At 36.9% G+C, this 27,910-nt stretch overlaps 1 protein-coding gene across 1 annotated transcript; it reads left to right on the top strand.

Moving 5' to 3' along the window:
* On the top strand, positions 1–27,910 carry LOC105034591 (uncharacterized). Its single transcript, XM_073256121.1, has 9 exons — positions 1–549; positions 1,057–1,195; positions 2,461–2,552; positions 6,275–6,377; positions 11,465–11,642; positions 23,385–23,437; positions 24,593–24,786; positions 25,531–25,796; positions 27,524–27,910. The coding sequence occupies exons 1-9, from the start codon at positions 253–255 to the stop codon at positions 27,672–27,674; spliced, it is 1,473 nt and encodes a 490-aa protein (XP_073112222.1). The 5' UTR covers positions 1–252; the 3' UTR covers positions 27,675–27,910.

The following is a 27,910-nucleotide window of genomic DNA, read 5'->3' on the forward strand; positions in this document are numbered from 1 at the left end:
CTCCCGTACACAGCTATTAATTTTATACCCGAGGGCATACAGGAGCAAAAATCCCTCCCGGAAGAGGTGTCCTACCTCAGTCCTCCGTGCACTGTAAGTTCTGGTTCGGGCAAACCCGGTCCGAACAAAACCCCACGAACGTCCCCGCCCTACCCTCCGGTCCGTCGGCGCCTTGGAAGAAATAGAAGAACGGCGGTGGAGAGAGGGCGAGCCACGGAGCAAGGAGCCTGCGCATCCGGCGAGAAAGAAAAGATGGTGAGCAAGAGGCAGAAGTTGGCCCGGAAGCGATTCAAGGAGGCGAATCCCCACCTCTTCCCCAAGCCCCCTCAGGACCCCTCCTCCAGTTCTAAGGAAAAGAAGAACAAGAAGAATAAGAATCTCAAAACCCTAAAGAGGAAGACCATGGCCAAGAAGAAGAGTGGGTCCGCTCTGAGGAAGCACCCGCTCCGAGTCCCCGGGATGCGTCCAGGGGAGAGCTGCTTCATCTGCAAGTCCAACGATCACATCGCCAAGCTCTGTCCCGAGAAAGCCCAATGGGAAAAGAACAAGGTTATTTGCTTTGCTACTGTCGCAATCTCCAACTTTCTTTCTTTCTTTTTTCTTTAAATTGAGTTCTTGTTGTTTGAATTCACATTCTCCCACAGATTTACTTTGGATGAGAAATTATAGGGCCATATAAACTTTCAAGAAGGTTCAAACAATGTGAATCTCATTATGTATATCAGATATTTCAAAAGTTATAATATTCCAGGAAGTAGCATTTAGTTTAGTTTAACTACAAATGCGAAGAAGTTCCACTTTATTCGGAACGTCATCCTTACATTGTAATATATTTGATATTGGACTTTCAAGAGCTAAGGTTTTCTTGTTTCCTATGTGCATATGTATAGATACACAAATATATACAAAGTGACTACTTACTTTTACATTAATATCTATTATCACCATTGGAGCTGCAATTCTTGTGAACAGATTCTAAAGCGCCTTAAGTACATCCTTACATTCTGGTTGCATCTAGCCTTATGATATATTACAAGTGTCTTTTACTTTCTCCAGATTTGCTTGCTTTGTCGGCAGCGTGGGCATAGTCTTAAGAATTGCCCAGAGAAAAGTGATACAAAGGAGAAAAGTTTGTGTTATAACTGTGGAGAAGCTGGGCATTCTCTTTTGAAGTGTCCTCATCCCCTTCAAGATGGTTTGACATTCATTTCTTTTGACATAGTTAATTGTTCATGTATTACAATTTCTATATGATAAACTTGTCTTTTATCTCAAATATTTTGAAACAATTTTTTTTCACATATTTAACTGTTCATGTATTGCAATTGTTATATATTATATGGTAATTGCTATATGTCCACTTATGTGTATTATGAGATATATTCTGAAATGGGCTTGTATATTTTAGCCATGACTAACTTGCCAAACAAAGGACAAAGTTATGGAAAATTACATCTTAGGCTGCAGAGTATAAACCAAAAGTCTAATTAATACGGTGACACGCAAATATGTGAAAATCCAAGGCTGAGATTCTTGGATCAGTATTTATTATTGAAATTCGATAATTAGCTAATCTGGTTGGCTGACAACTTTGAGATATTCAAGACACAACCAGTGTATTGATTTTTGTCTTAAATTCAGGTAGACACTTATGAAGGTTGATATATATTTTTATACACCTAGTTCTGAATTTGAAAGAGTTGATGAAAAATGTAATTGAAAATGTAATGAGGGATGCTGGTATCTCGTTTTATAATTTCTCAAGAGAGTTAAAGGGGCTCTTTAACCTATTCTTTATATCATGTTGTTCCTAATGAATCACAGACTTCATGTCTTCCTGAAAATGAAAGAGAGGCACCAAAAATAGAGAAAGGTTAGGATAAGAATATCAAGACTATAAGAAGATGGAGGCAGTCTGAAACCTATTACAATGTGGTTTGCTGGTCTCTTTGGCTGCTAAAAAAGTTTTCAACATATTGTCTGGTAATGCAGAGAGGATTTGATAAAAGGTCAAGTGCTTGATTTGACATTGTCTGTACAATAGTATTAGGTGGCATGTTAGAAGTTGAAAGTAGGTAAGGCCGAGAGGTCATGGTGCTTCTTCATCATTTCTTTGGATTGTGTGCTCTTGGATCTTATCTTGTGCCTTAGGGTCCAAAGTTTTGATCAATAAATCAGGTACTAGTTTCCTGGTATCATTTTCACTCTGCTAATTGAATTCTGCATATATCCACTTCTTTTCCTCTTTAATAAGAAAGTTTTTTATGTTGTTATTTGCTTATACTTTAACTTTTTGACAGATTCTAATATTGTTGAAACTTCTATATTCCACGACCCTTCAATTTGAATTTTCTGGTTTCACCATGTCATTCTTAATCTTATGATTGTTGCATTCATGGGTAAATTATCTGCATTGACTTTCTCCTTCATTTGTTGATTGGTTTTTATGTGTAAATGCAGGGGGTACAAAATATGCCAACTGCTTTGTCTGTAAAGAACATGGGCATTTGAGTAAGAACTGTCCAAAAAATACACATGGAATCTATCCAAAGGTATATTTGTTTTCATTTTCATATTGATGTTGTGTCGGACATGCTATGGAACCATGTAATGTGTTGGCATAATTTGTTGTAATGGTAGTTCAGCCACATTGTGACATGTAAGATGAACTATGTATTGGTTAGTGAACTACTATGAGATCAATGTCTTAGAAATCCTTTTTGCTTGAAATACTTGTACAGTGTGTCGTACATGACCAAAAATCATGCCCTAATTTTTTAACATCTACCTCTATTTGCAAACATGAGACATGATGAACTAATCCCAATACATTAACCAGCAGTAGATATCCAGTGTTCAAATAAGCAAATTACTGATTTCATTTCAGATAGATCTAATGAATTATGGTTCACAAATACTAAGAGAAGCTTAGCCTTTTCTAGCTGGTCGAAGGACCAGTTGCTGAGGTATTAGCATTTATTTAAGGCATGTTGCTGATGACTTTGTTATTCGTTGCTTTTAACTATAATATATATTTTGTTGCCATTAGTAAATATGTATCCATACATGTGTTTTCGTATGTTACTGTCTTTGAACATTTGATCATTATTTATCACTGTCATTTTCAGGAAAAGAAACAGAAAACCTGATAGGGTTTTTACTTAATCCAACTCCACGAGTAGGGCTGTTTAAAGTGCTATTGCCCTATCTGATCAATGATTTTGGGTTAGATAATATGCATTTCAAGTCAGATAATATCAATTTTGGTTTATTCAGGCCAACTTGCCAGGTGGGGCAACTTTGTAGGTTAGAAACCACTGAGTGTTAGCTCGGATGGTACCATTTCTTGCCATTTGGGCAAGGAGACATGAGTTCTATTCTGGTTGGAGTTGCCCTTGAAAGGTGCAGTGGAAATAAGGGTAGAAAAGTGGAGATTAACCCCTCTGAATGCCAAAAAAAAAAAAAATGTTTGTTGGAATATCAGGAACTTTTTAACAAATAGAAGTGACATTAGATGAATTTCTTCTGTATGAGTAGAAGTGCATTAATTATCTTAACCAGAGCTATACAAGACAACTTTGGAGGAAAGTATTTCTTTTATAAAACATAATCAAGGAGTGAATTGCACCTTTGCTGATCCACTGTGTGTGCAAATAGTACAGGTCAAAACTTACAGAGGACAAAATTTTTTCAGATGATAAAAGATTAAGTTGTTTCCTTATGAAAAAACAAACTTTTACGCTTCATAGTATGGGTAGCAATGTCCACAACTGATAATTATGCATCCATTTGTTGCCCCTGGATTCTTAATACAATCCTACCCTTCTGTTTGAACTTTAACAAGAAAACATATTACTGTGTTTCTCCTTTATCAACATATTGATTAATGTAAGTTACACAAGGTTTTTTTTTTTTCATTAATTAACCTTAACAGGGTTGGATTGATTACAAAAGCTTTCATAATTTTACTGCAACAAACTAGGCCCTAAACCCCAGAATTTTTGATCTATGATCTGTAATTGGTGACTGAAGTAAGTGAATAAGGCATTGTTGCCCAATTGACTTTCTGTGCATGTTGCAAAACAAGGTAATTTTGTATCACGAATTTCAAACACCATATAACTCAACTACCACCATTAGCAAGGGCAAAGGGGGAATCTTTAAAAAACAAAATTCTTTTATGGAGTTAAAGAAAGTAATATATAAACTCATTTGAGTATGGGCAAAGTAGGAATCTGGATTTCTTCTGATCTAACTGGTTAATTCTTTGAGAGATAAAAAGGAGTGTAGGTGGAGTAGTATTAATGGCCATGTCACACACAGATAGGAGAGAGAGAGAGAGATTTGTGCATTTCAGTAGCTACAGATCGGCCATGGGCAGAACACGGGCACCCATAGAGCAAATCCCATGTTAATCAGAGTTTGATAGAGGAGGGGGAGAGAGGATGGGCATCGACTATATTTCCTTCCCCAGTTTAATTGGGATTGCATGGTTAGCACGTAAACCTTTGGTGCCTATATCATTAGTGTTGAAGATAGTTACAGAAAAATTGTTGCCACTGTAACTGGTAGCAAGGCACCTTATTGCACACAACTAATTGTTACAGGTTAAATTAATGATTTGAACTAGTGGATTTGAATTGGTGTAGCTACTTGACAAAATGAAAATGTATCATAGAGAAAGAAGATACATTCTCTAGTCCATTAACACTGTAAAATGAAGATCGAAAATTCAGTAATAACTACTATACCTGACTGACAGGTTTCTCGCTATCCGAAGTGGGCTTCATGCCAAATTCTAGAAAGCCTGTTAAAATTCCTAACAGCTATTGCTGAGCTCTACTTCTGTGTTTTCCACTTCCAGATGTTCCATGCTACATACTTATCCTAGCATGAGTGCCTATAGCACTTCAAATTTGGATTATGTTTTAATGATTCACTTTCTAAGCATTCTATGTAATAATGTTTGTAATTTATTAAAAAATCTAACTTCACACTTCTCATATTACATTACCTCATCTACTTGCAAGCTCTGCAAACTTCCCATATGATCAAAATAACATTATCAACATAATTGCTATCTTCTGGGCATTTCATTTTAAGATTCATAGGCTTATGGCAATGGCCTACATATTTAGAAGAGCACACTATATGTTCATCCATTCACTCTAATTCTGTTAGAAAATGTTTTCATAAAACTATCTAGTATTTGCTTGAATATGCCCTACATATGATAGCCATAACTGTGAAATGCTTCTCAACTATGAGGCTTTTCTTGTCAAAATTTCTTAATCAATCATTCCTATCTATAGCCACCTGAAGTGTCATGGCAAGCTTTTCTAACTTCCTTTCAACTTCCATCGATGTTAGCTTAGTATTGGGTTTATTAAGTTAGTTTTCCTCTAAATAAAATATTTTGATTAAAGTTACGCAATCTAGTTCCATGTAAATTAAAATCTATGAGGATTTTGATGGATTGAGAATCTTAATTAGGATTTAGTTATTGCTAAAATTTGAATAACCATAGTGCATTTATGACTTGAAAATGCCAATCTTTAAGAAGGGCATGTTTGATATGTCTTAACCATATGAAAGGTTTGAAAGTATTAGATGTAGCATAGCAAGTAGTTTGATGATGCTTACATGCATGGCATGAATAGGTAGGGAAGGGCTTATTTTTCTTTTATTACATCAATAATTAGGTGAGCCTTGGTGCAGTAATAATGTCTATTTTGACTTGGATGTGAGGGGTTCAAAACATGGAAACAACCTTTCCACACGCTCGAGTGAGACTACATACATCTGACCATTCCTAGACCCTGCAATGGTAGGAGCCTTTTGCAGAGGGACACCCTTTTTTTGGACCATAGATAATTAGGTTTTGTTATTGATACAAACATATTACCAATCAAATGTCCATATGCATCATGAAAAAGAAAAATAGGTTAGGTTCAAAACTTCTTGCTTATTAGTATAGGTGATAAGCACTCTAGTTTCATGATGCAAGTTGGGCCAGTCCATGGCCAAACCCTGTGATATCGCCCATCCAATATAAGGTTCTTCATCTGCACTGGCTCACCTACATCCCTGTTTCTATTCCTAAACTTCCATATAATGAAAAATTTTCATGTTTCTTTTTTTTTTTTTTTTTGATCTATCATTATTTTTATGCTTGTACCATGGCTCTGCATCAAAATAGTTGGTGTAATAACATTTATATGTCTACATTCTTAATAGATTATACTGAGAACAATCAGCTTCATGTCTTTATTAGGGTGGTTCATGTAAGATATGTGGTGAAGTAACTCATTTGGCTAAGCATTGTCCAAACAAAGGAAACAAAAATTCAGCCTCTTCTTTTGGACAGCAAAGAACATGTAAGCTCCTAGTCTTGAGTTCGTTTACTCTTAAATTTATACAAAATTGTTAGTTTTTTATATGTTTCCAAGATTCTTGCAGAAGATGGAATCTGTGTAGCCAATTCACACCAAGTGCTTATTTTTAATTTGAAAATGATTTTTGATACATTGCATAGCGAATACCCCACTTGGATGATGTTAGCAACTCAAGAGGTTCATAACGACCCTCATGATACCATGCAAGGATCTGCTAGTCCTGTCTAGAGGGAGTATAAGCACAGCACTGAAAGGCATGCATTTTATTACTGTATCGTATTACATGCTTGGATTATTTGTTAGAATACTCTTTAAGCATTGAATTCCAAGTGTTTATTTGCATTGTGGATGTGATATTTTTGATGATCTACCAGTGAACAGGCACATGCAATGCACATTTGAGGGAAAAAAAATAAGGAAAAAAATGAAATATAAATCATAGACACATTTAATATAAGTAGAAACTAACAAAATTAGGTAAAAGGCTAAATATAAAAATAAAAATCATAAAATAGATTAATTTTGGTCCAGCTAATATGGGGCCTTGATTTGCAGTGCTCTCTAAGCACACACGGAAAAGACTATACACCTTCTATAAGTGTGACGAAAATCTCAGGTGGTAGGTGGTCAAAGTTCGAGGAATTGGGAATGGATCTGTTGCTAAGGTTTCTGTGTTCTAAAAGTTTTAGCATGTAATCTGAGGATTTTAATTGGAGATTGGTGCATATATTGTATAATATCTGCCTTTTGGGAAAAGACTAGTGATGGTTTCTTTTTTTTTTTTTTTTCTGGGTGGGTGGTGGTTGTGCGGCATGTCACTGACAGAGAGAGAGTGTGAGTCCAGGTGGAATTCAAAGAATCTGGGCAGATGGGATTTTGAGATTGGAGAGTAATAATGTTTGAAATTCAGTGGCAGAGATTATCTTTGGGGGAATACTTGAAACTCAAAACCATTGTATTTTAATGTAGTATAGACATACCTCAAAATATGTAGCTGGACTAGCCATAACCTTAGTTTGCCTTTGGAAAACAAAGAAGATGCAACCATAAAGGAGGTTTAAAATAGTTGTTGAAAATGTGGTATGACAATATTGAACTTGGATGGCTGGCAGCTTATGGGGTGTGTGAAGATTCAGAACAGCATTTGTTCATAATTAGGCAGGTATTTAGTTAAGGAGGAAAACATGCAATTAAAGGACATAATGCTGTTCTCCCTAATGCCAACATGTTGAGTATTTGGATACAAAAATGCAACGAGGTGCTCTTTGAGTGGAGGAGAAATTCAATAGACACAATATCCACCATAGTTGGGGATGGAAACCCTAATAGTTAACTAAAGATATTTCTTTATAATTAAAGGTCATGCAGGGATATTGGTTAACTACATGGTTGAGTAAAATCTAAAGGTGGAATTACTTTGTTGCTTGAAATGTTATAACAATTTTCGTAGACCATCAAATTACCTTTTTAAATGGTGAGGTTGTGCATTATGGGTTTGGTAAATATGTGCTTCCTCGTTGGGACAAAGGAGGTTGTGGCACTTAAGTTGGAGTGCATCACATTGCTATTGATCTTCAAGTGGATTTTTTTTTTTAACATACACATTAAAATAACTTGTAGTCCAAACCTTGGTCCTGCTAAACAACCAAGTTCTTTTTTTGATGCTATTCGTATCTTCATTTGGTGGTGTTCAAGGGTTAAATGAACGTGACTAATTTGTTTCTTCTTTTCTGCCATAATGGTACATTAAAGGAGGAAATTTGTGTTCGAGTCCTTAATTAGGTTATTAGAATGTGCATCTGCTGAGGAGAGGTTTGTTCAATATTAAGGTTATAAATTCACTTTTGGAGATTGTAAAAAATTGGTATGGTGTCTTAATTTGGTTCTTTATCTTCAATTTTTGCCTCAGCTCTAAGCATAGTTCGCATGTATCAGTGTGTCTGTTCTTTCTCTTTGTTTTCTTCTTTTCAATGCTAGTGGAACCTTGGAGGGTAGTGCCTTAGTTGCATAGTCTGAAACTACATAAATAACATGATCAGTCTCTCTAACTACTAACTTACATGACAGGTTTCCATATTTTTTCTCCCCAAAGTTCCTTGGCTAGGATATTGGCATTAATGTGGGGGTTGACATTGGGTCTGGTCAAAAGATTTTGAAATTCAAACCATCCATGCATTGATGCATAAAGCAGTTTGGATAAGTCTTGTTGGTTAGGTGTACGGTATACAGATTGCATCCTTGTAGGTTATAATGTTCAGCAAATGACCAACATGTGAGCCAGAAATGGATGCTCTTTGGAGAAAGTTCATAAATCTTTGATGGATTCAATTATTGGAGAGTAGATTTTCTACTATGGCATGTGAAAGATGCCTTGGGAGCAGGGAAGATGGCAGTTTTGCTTGTTTAGAGGATATAAGGATGATCTTGAAGCTTTATGTCTTGCTATTATGGTATATAGTGCATATGCTAAGGTTTATTATCTTAAGGGAATAATGGGGTATGAAGCAAAGGAAAAAAGGACTGAAAAAACCTAAGGGAATAAATGGGATATGAAGCAAAGGAAGAAAAGGACTGAAGCCAATGTCTTAACATATGAAGCAGGGACATGGATGCGACAGAATGCAAATATGCTGATGCGACAAATCTTGAAGAGTAGGATATGAGAGGTCTAGTGTACAACAATGAAGAAATATGTATGTTTTTCTATTTGTGCAAAAGTGTGTTGACAAAAGCTTGTAGTGGGTTATGAAACAACGTAGTCCTTACTTTATGCAACAGCATTAGCCCCACAAATTTCATGATTTAGCCATCATTGAAATTGATAGACCATAATTCATACTCCTTACATTTATAACAATATCATGATGTCCAAAACTAGTCATTCATCATTAAAGGGCCAGCTTTTCTCTAATAAAAAAAGAAGACAAAGCCATCCGCCTATCCCAGAGGTATCAAGAAATTATCTTAGGCATATCCAGGAAGTATTTGAAGCCTTTTGTATTTAAGAAAAATAAGGCATTTAAAATAAATATCCAGCATGTATCCTAGAAGTACATGACAAGGATCAGTATGTGATGCATATCGGGTAAGAACATAGCATGCAACTTGAAGTATCTGTTTTGCTGGTTCTTAAGTTATTCCAATAGTACATTTGTGCTATCCTATTATTTTTTCAATATGATCATCGACTTCATGCCTTATGGAAATCAATGTAATAGAAGATTTCTATGTTCCTTTCCTAATTGAATTCTATGTATGCTAGTATATTAGACATCCTTCATGCATGTTTCTAATTGACTCAACTTTATTGTTTGTGGTTGAGTACCTTCTGTCTGGACTTCTAGAGTTGCATTGCCCTTCAACACGTGGAATTTCAGAGCCTGATGCCACTGTGAAAGAAAAGAATTCATCTTTCCATGCATCTTTTTTCTTTTTTCCTTTGCAGTAGAGCGTGCTGCCTGGCTACCATGTCTCACATTTTTCCCCTTAACCACGTGCATGGCACGTGTCTGGACCTGGTATATATATAATTTAATAGAAAAAGATAGATGAATAATTAAGAACAACAAGAATTTAATTTACATAATGCTTTGGAATAGATCTCCAATAGTAAAGTTGCCTCACTTCTTTTATTCTATTTTGTATGAAGGGTTTATTTTTCTGGATATTCATAGATGGAGCTTGAGTTGGATTGGAACTTTTGGAAGATGCTTATTTCACGGACTAAAATCAAAATCGTTTTCCTGGGGAGCTAAATGACATCTGAATTCATCTCTTAAGGATCAGTTATCTGATTTGAAAAGTTGATTTGATCCAACAGTCCATTCAAACTGGTTATCTACTTATATGAAGCTAAATTTACAGTCCTATGGTATTACAGAAAACACAGCTTTGTGGTGTTATGGTATATAAAATCTATCAACCAGCATTAGGCACCGGTTTGCACCAGTGTTGGACACTCAGAATATGATATATTCAAGAATACTGACCATCATTATCTTGCTCGATGGAAAATGCTATATTTTTTAATTTACTGGCCAATATAATATCAATATATAACTGAGATCTTTTTAATCATGTTATGCTATCTTAAATGGATGTTTAGGTACTAAATGTTAAAAATCCAGGTGCGGAACATGCTTAATTGTCATTTTTACTCTACAGGCCAAAATGTATCTATATGTGGTCAATATGTATTGGTCAAGGACTCAAGATCATAGAATATCGACTCAAGATCATAGAATATCTCGATCTTTTTGGAGTTTCTCTTAATATATCTCTTGGGAATGATAATGCAGTTCGTTTCGGAATCATTACCCACAAAGATGGCTGAGATATCCACATTTATATGCCTTGATGTCAATTATATCATGGGAGTTTGCTTTCTGGTGCACCTCAGCCTGGGGCTAGAAGTGGGTTATACAATTAGGGTAGCCCTCCCCAACCAAGGCCAATGGGTTATTGAACCTACAATCCATAATCATGTCAATTAGCTAGCATATCCCATCATCCCCATGCATCTGTGTGCCACTATGGTGGCGTAACAGCATGCCTATGCAATAATAGTCTATTCAAAACCTGCATATCCATGTTCCCGGCAAACCGTGCATAATGTGCCTCAGATACATGACATCCTGCAAAGATGAGGAGCACACCGTCTGCTGGGCCTGCTGCCACCGCTGCTGTTATGCTGGTGATAATTCATAATAGAACTCTTTTTGATTATTATGATTGCATCTATGCATTCTAAGAAATTGCGTGATGCAACTTTGAGCTAATTGTTAACAGGGCATCCACATTTGCCTAGCAAAAAGAAAAGTTTAGTGTTGCGGTTTTGTTGATGAGTCATGATATCTTTGAGTATGATTTATCAAGGCAAATATATAACCTTACGACTATAGTTCGTTGGGTGATATAGATTGCTTTTGGCATCACTTCCTAAGAAATTTGATGATGTTACTTTGGACTAATCATTAATGGGGCATCTACACTTGCCTTCCAGAAAGAAAAGGTGCTAGTACCATTCATGACTACCCAACTGACTAATGATGTCTCTGCTTTTATTTCAGTGGGCAAACCAGAAGAAAGCTTGCTTGGGCAGCGAATCATCTACCGCAGTGGAGATGATCTTGAAGATGATTTTATGGAGGAAGATGTTAGAAGTGGTAAAACAGATACAGCCAGTGATACGGGCGAGGTTGAAAAGAATATGAAGCAAAACCAAAAAAGAAAAAGGGTCCTAAAGTTGTAAATTTTCTTGGTTAATAATGATATTTCTTAGGCTATGCGAGATGGGAATGGAAGTCTTTTCGGTGATCACATCATTGCGCATCCTGTACTTTTATGAATATCTAAGTGTTTGGAAATTTTCATTTATTTGCTTGTGCACTTCATTCTCATTCCTCCCAAGCTTACAAGAAGATCTGCTGACAGCATACTTCTGCCTATCAATGTAGTAATCTCCACAATTTGAGAAATGTATCAAGCTATTAAAGTTTCTGGTCCATCTGATCTGTGAAAGCTATCTTATCCATGTTCTTGTCTATTAGACTTGTAAGGGTAAGAATTGAGGTTTTATATTTTTCCTCATCGCATGTCACCAATTTCCAGTTGCAATTATCGTAAGTGATCACTTCTGATATGCTTGGACGGTTTTTGTGGGCATGGTGTCTTTTCTTTGATAACTAATGGGATGTCATTTGCATCTCTCTTCTCCTGCTCGGTTGTTTTCTTGTTATAAACAGTTAAATAGTTTATTTCGAAAACAGAATCTTCAAGATGAAATAAAGACAGTTTTTTTTTTTAAATGATAGCTTGATTTGTGTAGATCTTTACCGTATTATCCAACTTAGGTTTTATGATATGTGAAGATGGATTGTTGGTTATACATTCTAGTTTTCAATCCCAGGATCCGCAGGCTAATTTGTCGCAGCTTTGATAGGGTGCCTCTAAATAGATCAGTTTTCCAAACGACAGAATTTCTTTCAGAAAGCAATTATTGAAATCCTTCCAGGTTTCTTTTTGTTTCGCTTTGGGCAAGCATCTCTGCTTGTGACGTGTGGTTAACTGGCAGAAAATTTTCAAGGGAAAATATACCCAAGTGCAAAATTTTGAGGCCCGAGAAACATCTATTCGAAAGGTGTTAGCTTGTCAAGTTAGCAAAGCCTGCTGGTAGTTACTACCAGAGGATTGGTTTCAAACTTTTCCTTCAATGAAGTTTGGGACGTTAGAGGAAATGGCCTTCCGGGAAGATAAAAACGGGGAAACTACACTTTGACTACCTTTTCACGCGTGGGGATTTTTCTTTTCTGTTTTGTTACAAGTGGGAAAGAAGCCCTCAGAAGGAAAAAGAAACCAGTATCCTAAAAAAAAATAGAATCGTAACTATCTGTAGAAAGAGGATCATTAAGAGAAGCCAGAGAACCATGAAGATCCCAATCATGAGAGCTTGAAAGACCTTCGCCAGCAATCTAGTCTGCGACCTGGTTTCCTTCTCTGAAGATATGTGATGCCAAGACCTGTGGTAGAATGACAGTGGCATGCTTTTGAGCAGGGTGGGTAGAATAGGAGCACTTCTCCATGGATTCCATCCATTGCACAACAGTTGCAGAACCACCTTCTACCCAAATATGTGAAGCCTGTAAACAAATAAATACCCTGAGAGATCACCATGCCGTGAAGCTTGAAGCTAAGGAAAGGAACTGAACATAGTTTTTGGGCTCAGAGTGATCATAAGTGATGAAACCAGCAGCAGACCTACCCTTCGCCCCATCACCATCAGAATCCTTAACTGATCCAAGGTAGGGGGGCAGCCATCTCATTATATAGCAGGATGTGAAGGCAGAGGTCCAGGCCTCAAGGAAAATCTTCTTTAGAGGTGTTCACCATCTGGTAGTCAGCTGCTGCTCTCAAGGGTTTTGCACAAGCTGACCAGCAGTAGGAATTTATTGTTGAAGATATGACCATTGCCATGGTTCCACAGTCACCGACCGGTATAGCACACCGTCGACCTTATAGCTTTAGAGCAATGCAACTTAGATACATAATCTAGCAATTCAGAGATTGTATAGAAGGTAGGCCGGGAGTTACAATGAGAGAGAGCTGCCCAAGAGTCTTGAGCATAATGGCAAAGTAGAAGGACATGAGAGAGGCCCGCAATCTTGACGCAAAGGCCCCAACCAAAACCATGAGCATGAAGAAGACCAAGCTGCATGGAAGCTTACTCCAGCTAATTTCCACAAGAAGATTCGTAGTCTCAGGGAAGATCCAACTATGATTGTTAAAAGGTTCTGTCATAGCCCAAACCCAAGCCCAATTCAGCAAGACCCAAACCCAAGAAAGAAAAAGAAAAAAAAAAAGAAAAAAGAAAAATCGGGAAGAAGACTCCCGATAGGAGTCTTCTTCTCCGACAAGATCCGGGCAAATTGGGAGTCCTAGGACCTCTCGAAGTCCTAGGGCCCTCTATAAGAAGACCTCCCCTTTCCTTAGAAATCGACCATCGGCCTTTTTCCCCTCTCTTTCTCCCTGTTTTTTCCGATCGGAGATGCGGATACCGTTTGGTTCTTGCCATGATTGCTCGCTGGTGGGGTCACCAGAAGCCGAGGTAAGTCTTCCTCCCCTTCCTCTCTTCCTTCCCTTTCTTCCAGTACCTTTGCACGAGGCTGCCGGCGACGGGTATCGCCGATTTTTGGTCGGGAAAGAGACCCCTGTTTTGGCCTCTTTTCTCTTGAACTTTCCGGCACCGGCGATCGTAATCGACCGCCGGCCATGCTCCTCCGTAACCGGAGGAGTGGCCCCCCTCTACCGCCGGTCTCTGCCGTAGCGGCCGCGGCCTGAATGGCCCGGTAAAAGGAGGGGACGCCGGTCCTCTGTTCCGGCGTGGAAGGAGCCGAGAAGAAGAAAAAGAAGAAAAAGAAGAAAAAGAAGAAAAAAAAAGAAAAAAGAAGAAAAAGAAGAAAAAGAAGAAAAAGAAAAAAAAAAGAAAGAAAAGAAAAGGAAAAAAAAGGAGAGAGAGAAACTTTCTCTCTCTCTCTCTCTCACTTTCTCTCTCTCTTTTAGATTTTTAGGATTTATGGAATTAATTAAAAAATAAAAATAAAAAAAATAAAAATAAATAAATATAATTAGAGTGTCCATGGATTAGTCTGAAAATTCTGGATGCTGTCGTCAAGTTGATCCTCGTAGGGACATTAGATTTTAACAATTTTAATTATTTTTAATTCGATAAAATTTTGATTAAAAATATGATATTTGACGTATCAGGTTCAGAGAAGGATTTTCGAGATTTCTAGAATTTCTAGTTTAGATTTTCTTTTGAGGTAAGTAGTGTTTACTTTTATTGAATTTATCTGGTAAATTATAAATTCTGAATTAAATAAATTTATGCATGCTTGTGATTGAAATTATTTATTGAAATAATTATTGAAATTATTTATGATTAAAATTAATTGTAGAAAATTATTTATGATTGAAGTTATTTGTTGAACAATTAATATGATGATGTATGATCACAAAGAATGATATGATTGACTTGACTCGAATATCATTTATTTATATTATTTTTAAAAATAATATATGAATTGGAAGACAATATGAAATTGACAACCTGACTGTGTTGAGGACCCCGCCAATGGGGGCATATACGTTGGCAATTGACTGTCCTGAGAATTTATGTCGCCAGCGAGACCAGCGACATGTCGCCAGAGAGACCAGCGACAAACCGCCAGCGAGATCAGCAGTTCCAAAAGACTTGGCTGCCAGATGATTCGCAGCCCACCGCAAACAGATACGCGGTATTATAACCCTGCCACAGGGATAATGTGGTCATAGTCATGGTTGGTAAGAAGAACTTAAGAAATTGATGAATTTAAGATGAAAAGCATAATTTGAAATTACGATGAATTGAATTTTATATATGATTGATAGTATGATTATGATTTCATGAAACTACATATTGATTTTGTTATTATCAGTAAATCGATATATATAGTATTATTTGTCTGATTTATTCAGTTAAAGGTATACACTGCTTACTGAGCTGTTTAGCTCATGATGAGTTTTATGTTTTTCTTACAGATCCAGAAAATTAGCTGTGATGCGGGATTTCGGTTGGGAGAGCGATTAGAGATAGAGTTAGCTCATTGATTTAGGATTTTCTCAGAATTGATTCAAGACTTTTATTTTTTTGTGTTGACTTTGTCAGACAATTATTTTTTTTTGGACACTGAATTTTGATTTGTTATTTGAAATAAGGTTTGATTTATTAAAAGTTAAAAAAATTATTTAACTTTATGTGTAAGATATCATGATGAGAAGCCTTGCATGCTTATGGAAAAAGTTTTCTATGAGTATGCGGCGGTTGCCATGACCCTCGATACAAATCTCGGGTCGGGAGCGTGACAATTAATATGGTATCAGAGCATAAGTAGATAGATAGAGACATGTAGAATAGAGTGAGTGAGTGATGGGTAGATATTAGGAAATTGAAAGGTTAGTTATGATGATTATGATTTGACCTGTCACAAGTAAGTTATAACCTTATTAAGGATAAGTTATTATCTCAAATCTATCATAGGTTAATATGCCTCCACGACGAGCGAAGAATACTCAAGGAGCGGTAGGAGGGACATCAAATCTACTTGGCGATAACACTCCCTAATTAAATAGCGGCACAACTCAGTAGGAGGAAATCTTTGATCCTACCGATAATACTCTGACAGTACAGGAGGAGCCGAACATGACTCAACTAATGCAAACTCTGATCGGAGTAGTTCAAACACAGCAACAGTTACTTCAACAACAACATGCACAGCCCCGTCAGCATTTTCCACCAACACCTGGACATGGAGAACATCCGATGCAGAGAAACAATATCGTCGAATTTAAGAAGCTAGCCCCTCCAGCCTTCAAAGGGACCATCGAGCCACTGGAAGCAGATAACTGGATTATGGAAATGGAGAAGGCATTCACTGTGCAAGAATGCCAAGATGAAGAGAAGATCCGCTTCACAGCATATCTGTTACAAGGCGAGGCATACAACTGGTGGCGTATACTGGAATAAAAATATGAGCACGATAGGATACCACTCACTTGGGAGAGATTCCGAGATGAATTCTTTGATAAGTATTTCCCCCGAAGTGTCAGAATACAGAAAGAGCAGGAGTTCATTCACCTGAAACAGGGGAACAGATCCGTTGCAGAATATGAAGCTAAATTCACGGAGTTAGCCAAGTTTGTTCCAAGATTAGTTGAGGTTGAGCAAGACAGAGTACACAAATTTGAAATGGGACTGAAGACAGAAATCAGAAAATAAGTTGTACCCTATGAGCTAACTACCTATACCTCAGTTGTAAATAAAGCTCTAATAATTGAGAGAGAAGTTAATGAAGCTCATACGGAGCGAGAACGGAATCAGAAGAAGAGAAATAAGTTTAGTGGAACTCAAGGACGAAATCAGAACAATAAGGATCCAGCAAAGAAGCCAGTAATTGATAAGAATCGTGAGAATGAGGCAGTTAGATGTTCGAGATGCGGTCGAAGAGAGCATGAGTCTTCTAATTGCCCATAGAATACTGGTTCTTGTTTTAGATGTGGACAGAAAGGACACAAGATTGTAGATTGCCCTCAGATGGATGAAAATAGACCCACACAAACAAAGGACGGAGGTCAAAGGCCGAAAACTCAAGGAAGGATCTATGTACTCACACAACAGGATGCTCAGGCCTCCAATGCGGTGGTGACAGGTATTATTTCTGTATCTGATATTCATGCTTCAGTTTTATTTGATTCTGGTGCTACACACTCCTTTATATCCACTATTTTTATTAAACAACATGATATAGTATGTGAACCTATGAAAATCAAATTATATGTTGAGACACCAGTAGGTGGTATTTTGAGTACCGAAAGTGTGTGCAAGTCATGTGGTATCAGAATAGGAGAAAGAGAATTACCGATAGATTTGGTGGTTCTGGATATGCAAGATTTCGATGTCATTCTAGGAATGGATTAGCTGGCTACTTATCATGCCTCTGTAGACTGTCATAGAAAGAGAGTGAACTTTCACATACCAGAAGAATTAACTTTCAGTTTTGATGGAAGTACAGGAACCACCCCTCCACATATTATTTCATTTGTACAAGCTAGACAGATGCTAAGAAAGGGATGTAGAGGTTACCTAGTATCAATAAAAAATAAAGAACATGATGAATTGAAGTTACAGGATATTCCTATCGTAAATAAATTTTTGGATGTATTCATTGATGATTTAACCGGACTACCACCAGACAGAGAAATTGAATTTACCATTGAGTTGGCACCCAATACCAGTCCGATTTCTAAAGCTCCTTACAGAATGGCCCCTATGGAGTTGAAGGAGTTAAAAGATCAATTACAGGATTTATTGGATAAAGATTTTATAAGGCCTAGTGTATCTCCTTGGGGAGCTCCAGTCTTATTTGTGAAGAAGAAGGATGGTAGTATGAGACTTTGTACCGACTATAGAGAGTTGAATAAGAATACTATCAGAAATAAGTATCCTCTACCTCGAATCGATGATTTATTTGATCAGCTGCAAGGTGCACAAGTCTTTTCTAAAATTGATCTTCGTTCAGGATATCATCAGCTAAAAATCAAAATAGAGGACATACCAAAGACTGCATTTAGAACTCGTTATGGACATTATGAATTTCTAGTGATGCCTTTTGGGTTAACCAATGCTCCAGCAGTCTTTATGGATTTAATGAACAGAATATTCAGATCCTATCTTGATAAATTTGTTGTCGTATTTATTGACGATATCTTGATATATTCAAGAAGCAAATTGGAGCATGAAGAATATTTACGGTGTGTACTACAAATATTGAGGAAAGAAAAACTTTATGCCAAATTTAAGAAGTGTGAATTTTGGCCGGACAAAATAGTCTTTTTAGGACACATCGTATCTAAAGATGGAATTTCTGTAGATCTAGCAAAAGTGAAAGCTGTGATGCAGTGGAACAGATCTACAAATATCTTCGAGATTTGAAGCTTTCTGGGAATGGCAGGATATTACAGACGATTTGTAGAAGGATTCTCCCGCATAGCTGCACCCTTGACTCGTCTTACTCAAAAAGGGGTTAAATTCGAGTGGACCGAAGATTATGAACAGAATTTTCAAGAATTAAAACAACGATTAGTTTCAGCTCCTATCCTTACTATACCAACAGGAGATGAAGGATTCATAATATATAGTGATGCATGTAAAAAGAGACTTGGCTGTGTATTGATGCAACATGGTAAGGTAGTGGCCTATGCCTCAAGACAATTGAAACCATATGAACAGAATTATCCAACACATGATTTGAAATTAGCTGCAGTGATTTTTGCCCTAAAAATTTGGAGACATCACTTATGCGGTGCGCAGTATGAAGTGTTTACTGATCATAAGAGTTTGAAGTACATTTTTACGCAGAAAGAATTAAACATGAGACAGAGAAGGTGGTTAGAACTATTAAAGGATTATGATTTAACAATCCATTATCATCCGAGAAAAGCTAATGTTGTTGCTGATGCCCTTAGTAGAAAATCTGTAAAAAATTTGACAGTTTTAATTACACATCAAAGCCAATTATTAAAGGATATAAGAAAACTGGAATTAGACATCCGAATATATGACTCAATAGTACAATTAGCCAACATGAGGGTTCAGCCAACACTCATTGAAAGAATTACAGTTGCCCAGAATGATGATCCATAACTAATGAAAATAAGAAATTCAGTGGAAGCTGGTGTTCAATCTGAATTCAAGATACATGAAGATGGTTCGTTGAGGTTCGAAAATAAGATTTGCGTACCCAATGATTCAGCACTCACGCATGAAATACTTCAGGAGGCACATCAGACCGGTTATACAGTTCATCCGGGAGGTACTAAGATGTATAGAGACTTAAAGGAAATGTACTGGTGGAATAATATGAAGAGAGAGATCGCTCAATTCGTGGCTCAATGTTTGGTGTGTCAACAAGTTAAAGTTGAACATCAGAGACCTGCGGGACTACTTCAACTTCTTGATATTCCAGTATGGAAGTGGGAACATATCACTATGAATTTTGTAATTGGACTACCGAAGACTCCCAGTAAAAATGATGCAGCCTGAGAGATTGTGGACCGATTGATAAAGTCTGTACATTTTCTACCAATTAGAGTTGGATTTACTTTGGAAAGACTAGCAAAGTTGTATATGAAAGAAATTGTAAGGCTACATGAAATTCTAGTGACCATCGTATCGGATCGAGACATCAGATTTGTATCACAGTTTTGGAAGAGCTTACACAAGATATTAGGAACAAAATTAAACTTCGGTACAGCTTTTCATCCACAGACTGATGGTCAGTCAGAGAGAACTATTCAGATCTTAGAAGATATGTTGAGAACCTGTATTTTGGATATGAAAAGTTCATGGGATGAGCATCTACCTTTGATTGAGTTCGCTTACAATAACAGTTATCAAGCTAGCATTGGTATGGCACCTTATGAAGCATTATATGGTAGAAGATGTCGATCGCCGATTCACTGGGATGATGTTGGTGAGCGAAGAATATTGGATCCCGAACTTGTTCAACAAGCAGTCGAGAAGATTCAATTAATTAAAGAACGACTTCGGACAGCACAAAGCAGACAGAAAAGTTATGCAGACAACAGGAGACGGAAATTAGAATTTCAAGTTGGTGACCATGTGTTTCTCAAAGTATCTCCTTCAAAAGGAATCTCAAGATTTGGCATTCGTGGCAAATTGAATCCTAGATATGTGGGTCCGTTTGAGATTTTGGAAAGAATTGGTGAGGTGGCTTATCGACTTGCCTTACCACCTTCACTTGCAGGAGTACATAATATTTTTCATGTTTCTATGTTAAAGAAATATTTACCAGACCCAAGTCACATCGTGGAACTTGAACCAGTGCAAGCCAGAAAAGATCTATCATATGAAGAATATCCGATATGGATCGTGGACCGTAAAGAACAGGTGCTGAGACGTCGCAACATTCCTTATGTCAAGGTACAGTGGAGTCGACATTCGGAAAGAGAAGCTACTTGGGAGCTAGAGGAAGAAATGAAGCAAAAATTTCTCCAGCTCTTCGAGACCACAGGTATGAAAAATTTCGAGGACGAAATTTTTTTTTAGGGGTGAAGAATGTTATAGCCCAAACCCAAGCCCAATCCAGCAAGACCCAAGCCCAGAAAAAAAAAAAAATGGAGAAAAAATCAGGAAGAAGACTCCCGATAGGAGTCTTCTTCTCCGGTGAGATCCGGACAAATTGGGAGTCTTAGGACCTCTCGAAATCCTAGGGCCCTCTATAAGAAGACCTCCCCTTTCCTTAGAAATCGACCATCGGCCTTTTTCCCCTCTCTTTCTCCCTGTTTTTTCCGATTGGAGCCGCGGACACCGTTTGGTTCTTGCCGTGATTGCTCACCGGTGGGATCACCGGAGGCTGAGGTAAGTCTTCCTCCCCTTCCTCTCTTCCTTCCCTTTCTTCCAGTACCTTTGCACGAGGCTGCCGGCGACGGGTGTCACCGATTTTTGGTCGGGAAAGAGATCCCTATTTTGGCCTCTTTTCCCTTGGATTTTCCGGCCTGGCGATCGCAATCGACCGCCGGCCATGCTCCTCCGTAACCGGGGGAGTGGCCCCCCTCTGCCGTCGGTCTCCGCCGTGGCGGCCGCAGCCTGAATGGCCCGGCAAAAGGAGGGGACGCCGGTGCTCTGTTCCGGCGTGGAAGGAGCCGAGAAGAAGAAAAGAAGAAAAAGAAGAAAAAGAAGAAAAAAAAGAAGAAAAAGAAGAAAAAGAAGAAAAGAAGAAAAAGAAGAAAAAAAAAGAAGAAAAAAGAAGAAAAAGAAGAAAAAGAAGAAAAAGAAAAAAAAAAGAAAGAAAAGAAAAGGAAAAAAAGAGAGAGAGAGAAACTCTCTCTCTCTCTCACTTTCTCTCTCTTTTAGATTTTTAGGATTTATAGAATTAATTAAAAAATAAAAAAAAAAAATAAAAATAAATAAATATAATTAGGGTGTCCATGGATTAGTCCGAAAATCCTGGATGTTGTCGTCAAGTTGATCCTCGTGGGGACATTAGATTTTAACAATTTTAATTATTTTTAATTCGATAAAATTTTGATTAAAAATATGATATTTGACATATCAGGTTCAGAGAAGGATTTTCGAGATTTCTAGAATTCCTAGTTTGGATTTTCTTTTGAGGTAAGTAGTATTTACTTTTATTAAATTTATCTGGTAAATTATAAATTCTGAATTAAATAAATTTATGCATGCTTGTGATTGAAATTATTTATTGAAATAATTGTTGAAATTATTTATGATTAAAATTAATTGTAGAAAATTATTTATGATTGAAGTTATTTGTTGAACAATTATTATGATGATGTATGATTACAAAGAATGATATGATTGACTTGACTCGAATATTATTTATTTATATTATTTTTAAAAATAATATATGAATTGGAAGACAATATAAAATTGACAATTTGACTGTGTTGAGGACCCCGCCAATGGGGGCATATACGTTGGCAATTGACTGTCCTGAGGATTTATGTCACCAGCGAGACCAGCGACATGTCACCAGAGAGACCAACGACAAACCACCAGCGAGACCAGCGGTTCCAAAGGACTTGCTTGCCAGATGATTCGCAGCCCACCGCAAGCAGATACGCGGTATTATGACCCTGCCATAGGGATAATGTGGTCAGAGTCATGGTTGGTAAGAAGAACTTAAGAAATTGATGAATTTAAGATGAAAAACATAATTTGAAATTACGATGAATTGAATTTTATATATGATTGATAGTATGATTATGATTTCATGAAACTACATATTGATTTTGTTATTATCAGTAAATCGATATATATAGTATTATTTGCCTGATTTATTCAGTTAAAGGTATACACTGCTTACTGAGCTGTTTAGCTCATGATGAGTTTTATGTTTTTCTTACGGATCCAGAAAATTAGCTGTGATGCGGGATTTCGGTTGGGAGAGTGATTAGAGATGGAGTTAGCTCATTGATTTAGGATTTTCTCAGAATTGATTCAAGACTTTTATTTTTTTTAGTGTTGACTTTGTCAGACAATTATTTTTCTTTTGGACATTGAGTTTTGATTTATTATTTGAAATAAGATTTGATTTATTAAAAGTTGAAAAAATTATTTAACTTTATGTGTAAGATATCATGATGAGAAGCCTTGCATGCTTATGGAAAAAGTTTTCTATGAGTATGCGGCGGTTGCCATGACCCTCGATACAAATCTCGAGTCTGGGGCGTGACAGGTTCGCTCTCATTTTGATGAACAATGACGTTGTAGACATCTTGGATGCACACTCTGGAATAAGCTTTACTCTGCCAACTCAACTGAGCTGGCCAATTGAGATTTAGGATAGGAATGCTTCAACTCTCCTTGGCTATTATAGCGGGGTGGATTTGGGTTAGTCGAGCAACATCTCAGCGGCCATTTTGATCAGTAAAATATACCACTAATAAATCCTCAATATAATATGAGTCCATATTGAGAAGAATAGGAAGCTTTGGCAAAGGAACAGTAGAAAGCGAAGGATCACGGAGAACTTGCATAAATTCGTTCTTCATCACCTTCTCACCTTCACATATTGATATCCAGATAGAGGATGATATCCTTGAACGTGAATAAATAGTCCATCCCTCATAAAAATTATATTTAGATCCAACAACAGAGAGCTCCAGTTTGTCGGGGGATTGAGTGGTCGTCAGCCTTGCCCATTGTATCAAGCTGTCTTGGCGGAAGCTGGAGGCCTAAACCGCCCGTTTCCTTACACCAGCAAATTTTATCTCAAGAAACTAAATGGAGATTTTGCTGGTAAGTGGACTGTCTCCGTAGATAGCATCCGTCGGTTTTCTCAGTGGTTTCAGGGACCTTCATAGTTACAAAACCGTTTGTTAGAAGGTAAACTGGAACTGAACGGAAAACAGACCGCAACATCCACAAAGTCAGTTTGAGCCTCCTAGAAGTTGCCTGATGGAAGGTAATGTGGCTTTTGGTGACACTAAGCTGTGGCCCTGATTGTATGCAATAATTCTCAATAGTCCTTTTGAGCTCTCTAGCTTCTTTTACATTTGCTTTCGAAGCCAGCAAGCGATCATCAGCAAATAAAAGATGAGAGATTAAAGAACCATCTAGCTCATAAGCTCTGAATAGTACCGTATTTACACCATGATGTAAAGATCGGGACAGCATGTTGGAAAAAGATTGAAGAGCTGGTGATAGTAGGCAGCCTTGCCATAGACCAACTGTAGAGGGCGCACAAGGGGACGCCGTGACTTTTTGACTTGTGATCACCATCCACATTGCACCACTTTAATGCAAGTACAGTACTGTGGAGAAGGTTTGGTAAAACTCTAGCAAAGAAGCAATTTAATGAAAAGGTTTGTAAATCAAACCAAAGCTTCAAAATAATGGTCTATATAAAATTATAAACGGCTGTTGTGACAGTTTCGATCTCCTTTCATTATGTTATAATAGGGAGAAAACATAATGCCATTTACTCTATTTTAACACAAATAATAATTTTTTTCTGTATTTGCACCTTTTCCTAGATAAAATAGTATTTTTGCTCAAAATCCAAATTTTCAAGTGAATTGTTCGTCTGTACCATCTGAGAATTTTGTAATGCGAACAGTGATCCGAAAGATCATATCACTAATTTTCATTATTTCCCATTATTTTCGCTGATAAGAATTCCAATTCAAATAAGATATATAAGGCAAATAACGGTCATTATAACTATTGTGATGGCGCATAATGATTTCAGCAGGTGGCCGCTATAACATGATGACTCTGTTTCTAGATAACATCATTAATTTTTTTATTGTCTTTTTAAATATCATGACATCCATTATTTTACTAGTAATAATCATAATCATATAAGATCTTATAAGGCAGGCAAAAAACAGCTATTATAATCCTTATAGCAACGTACCGCGTTTGAAAGCCATCCATCTTCACGAAGGGGTGATTTGGTGGCCATGGAGGGTTGCACAGCTCTCTACGAATGCAAGACATGCACTGCAGAGAATCCCCACCGGACATCCCGTAGGAGGACTTGGTCAAAGAGCGAAGGATAAATTGAAGCAGGTTGTTCCCAGACGTGGCACCAAGCAAGTGCTTCGAGGACGTTGAGGTCCCCCTGGGCTTTTGCTGGCTCTCCAATCCTCCACCTTTTCCTCCTCCCTTCAGAGCCATCCCCCTAAGAACATCCCCTTAACCGTCTTCCAATTATTCGCTTTCCTCCCCTCTCCTCCTTCCTTTTCCTTTCCCTCCCACTCTTCCTCATTTCCCAGGGACTGGCCAATCCCTCATCGGAAAGCAACCATGGTAACTCTCTCTCTCTCATGAATTTGATGGCTTCTATCAATGCTGTTATTAATTAAAACTTTCTTCTTAAATCCTTAATCACATAATGTTGGCAATGTTTCTAAACACATAATATTAACAATAATTCTGTGCATGTCCTGTGCCAAATATTATTTTATAATTATTAGCTCTTAGAAGATCTACTATAGCCTATGAACCATTGGCAATGTTCTACTTCTATCCATATAACAAACCTGAGATTGTTGAAATAAACTTGTTGCTTGATCTTTCCTTTAAAAAATTTTAATTTTGATCCAATTGCTTTTTATTGTTATAAAAGGTTTCTTCTCAAAGGAAAAAGATATTTATTGTTATTCGAATGAAATTTTGAGCATCATATTCTTTCTGCAATGATAATTGATCTTTTTTTTATATATTTTGCAAAGGAGAATTCTGCATTCTAAATACATAATATTAGCAACATTTGTGCCAGATTTTTTTTCATAATTATTAATTCTTAGAAGATTTATGCGAACTTATGAACCATTGGCAGTGTTTTATCCATATAACAAACCTGAGATTGTTGAAATAAAACTTGTTGCTCGATCTTTTATTTAAAAAAAAAAAAATTTAATCCAGTTGCTTTTTATTGTTATAGAATGTTTCTTCTCAAAGAAAAAAGATATTTCTCGTTATTCCAATGAAATCACGAGCATCATATTCTTTCTGCAATGTTAACTGATCATTTCTATATATTTTGCAAAGGCGAATTCTGCATCTGGAATGGCTGTGAATGACGAGTGTAAGCTCAAGTTTTTGGAGCTGAAGGCAAAGAGGAACTTTCGTTTCATTATCTTCAAGATCGACGAGAAGATACAGCAGGTCACTGTGGAGAAGCTTGGCCAGCCCGATGAGAGCTATGATGATTTCACTGCAAGCTTGCCTGCTAATGAATGCCGCTATGCTGTGTTTGATTTTGATTTTGTTACCGATGAGAATTGCCAGAAGAGCAAGATCTTCTTCATTTCTTGGTAATGGTTGCACAACTGAAATTTTGAAATCTATGCATTATGTATTAGCCTTCTCTGTTAATTGCTTATCTATGTCCATTGTTTTCTCCATTCCTTTTTTCAACAAAAGGATTTAAAGCTACTTAATTATGTCCTAGTAATATGAAAGATACAACATCTGAATACTGAATTCATAGAATTTCTTTAGCAACCATCAGTGTAAAATTATTTCATCATGTCAGACCTAAATCACTTAACGAATGAGCCAAACATTTGTCAGAACTTAATATTTTATAGGACTTATTTAATTAGTCAACAAGCCATGGCAAAATAAGAGGTGATTTAGTTGCTTTGGGATATCTGAACTGTGAAGCAGAGGTTTGTATTTTTTTGATGGGATTGAAAAATTATATGTTTTAGCACCAAAAGGTGAAAAATCATAAGATAGAGATAAAATCTGAGAACTTTTTTCATGGACAAAATCTGTTATGTTATTTTCATCATAATTTTAATATTTGAGTTGATTTGAAGCTGAAGATCCCTAAATTTATCCTAGTGTCGATCATCTCTTTGAAGGAAAAGTACTAGCATGGTGTCAAGATGAAATTCCCTATCAAGTGTAGTATGAAAGCATTTGCTAGCTTGGAATGTTTCTTAAATACAGGAGAGAGAAACAAAAAAGGCTAGCATAAGATGAAGAAGAAATTAACTGACCATCTTTTTCCCTTAAATTTCTCTTGAGCCTAGCTCCTGAAGTTGCAAATTCTTCAGTGAGGACCAAGAAATATACACAATTGGCCATGGGATTAGGAAGAAGAATAAGCATCTAGTTTCACTAAAGCCAAAGGTTCTTGTTATAACATATAAGATTCTAATATTCTCTATATAATTCATGCCAAATCAAAAGCATGGATTGCTGAGAGATTCCACTGTCAGAGATAAATTCATGTGAGCAAGTGAAAAATAATAGGAGAACTTAACACCTGGTCCTTTACTTGACTACCATTTTTTATGTTTGGTCCTTACACACTTGCATTTACTGAGGCATGATGCCAGCCTTTTACTAAATTTTGGTCAAAGGGGAGATACTGCCATTCTTCTAACCAGTCACCTCTGGATTGTGAGAAAGCAAGCAAACCTACACTTTTTCTTCACTAATGTAACAAGCCTACACTTTTTCATCATTTGCATGGTTGTAAGCTTGCTCATAACTGGGTTGACCTAAACAAGCCAACCAAATAAGGAAGAATATTTAATAATGGGGGAAGGAAATTTGGGTGAAGAAAGAGGAAATACCAGAGTATCCTACATGCAATGTTCATAGGAAACTGCAATTACTTTCATGAATTGATCCCTTATTATTTGCTTCTTGTAAGTGTTCTCTGCACAATTATCACTTGAATGTGATTGTTAGGCTAGATAGCATCATCTCCAAATTTAAACTCTTAATTCAGAACTTGAAATCTGTGTGTGTTTCTTGAGAATTTGTTGATGCCATGTAGTTTTCTTCATGCTCTTCTCATCAAAGAAGAAAAGTTCCCAAAAACAAAAATAGGTATCTGGAATAAGAATCAATTTGATGCTAATTATTTCATCAGCTTCATCCATAAATTATAACAAATGCAAGCAAGAGCACACAAGGAATGCATCCTTTATATATCATTGATGCATACAATTATACAAAGAAAATGATTCCACAGGAGCTCCTGCCCAGTATTGGGTAAATTTTACTTCTTGTTTGTGTGCAGGTCTCCTGATACATCAAGGGTAAGGAGTAAGATGCTATATGCTAGCTCCAAGGACAGATTTAAGAGAGAACTTGATGGCATCCAAGTTGAGCTACAAGCAACAGATCCAAGTGAGATGAGCCTTGATATTGTCAAAGGGCGAGCTTTCTGAAGAGCAGATTGTTCATCCTCTGCTTAACTCTGGGCCAGAAGTTTCACTAAATGAGTTATTGGTCTTTATATTTGATGATATTGATATGATCAATTCTTCAAACCATGTTCAAAATGTTATATGTATTCTTTTTCTTGTTGAAGTTTTTAAGAAACGTGACTTGATTGTGACTAAAGGCATTTTATTGATGTAAAATAGATATTCAGATTAAGCATTTGTTATTTTTCTTTGATGAA

The sequence above is a fragment of the Elaeis guineensis genome, chromosome 4 (genome assembly GCF_000442705.2).
Source record: "Elaeis guineensis isolate ETL-2024a chromosome 4, EG11, whole genome shotgun sequence".
In the NCBI taxonomy this organism is placed as follows: Eukaryota; Viridiplantae; Streptophyta; class Magnoliopsida; order Arecales; family Arecaceae; genus Elaeis; species Elaeis guineensis.

Excerpts from the sequence above, each read along its gene's own strand:
- LOC105034591 (XM_073256121.1), top strand. The coding sequence starts at position 253 with ATGGTGAGCAAGAGGCAGAAGTTGGCCCGGAAGCGATTCAAGGAGGCG. Across the intron at positions 24,787-25,530 it reads CTCATCGGAAAGCAACCATG|GCGAATTCTGCATCTGGAAT; the intron begins GTAACTCTCTCT and ends TATTTTGCAAAG. Across the intron at positions 25,797-27,523 it reads AAGATCTTCTTCATTTCTTG|GTCTCCTGATACATCAAGGG; the intron begins GTAATGGTTGCA and ends GTTTGTGTGCAG.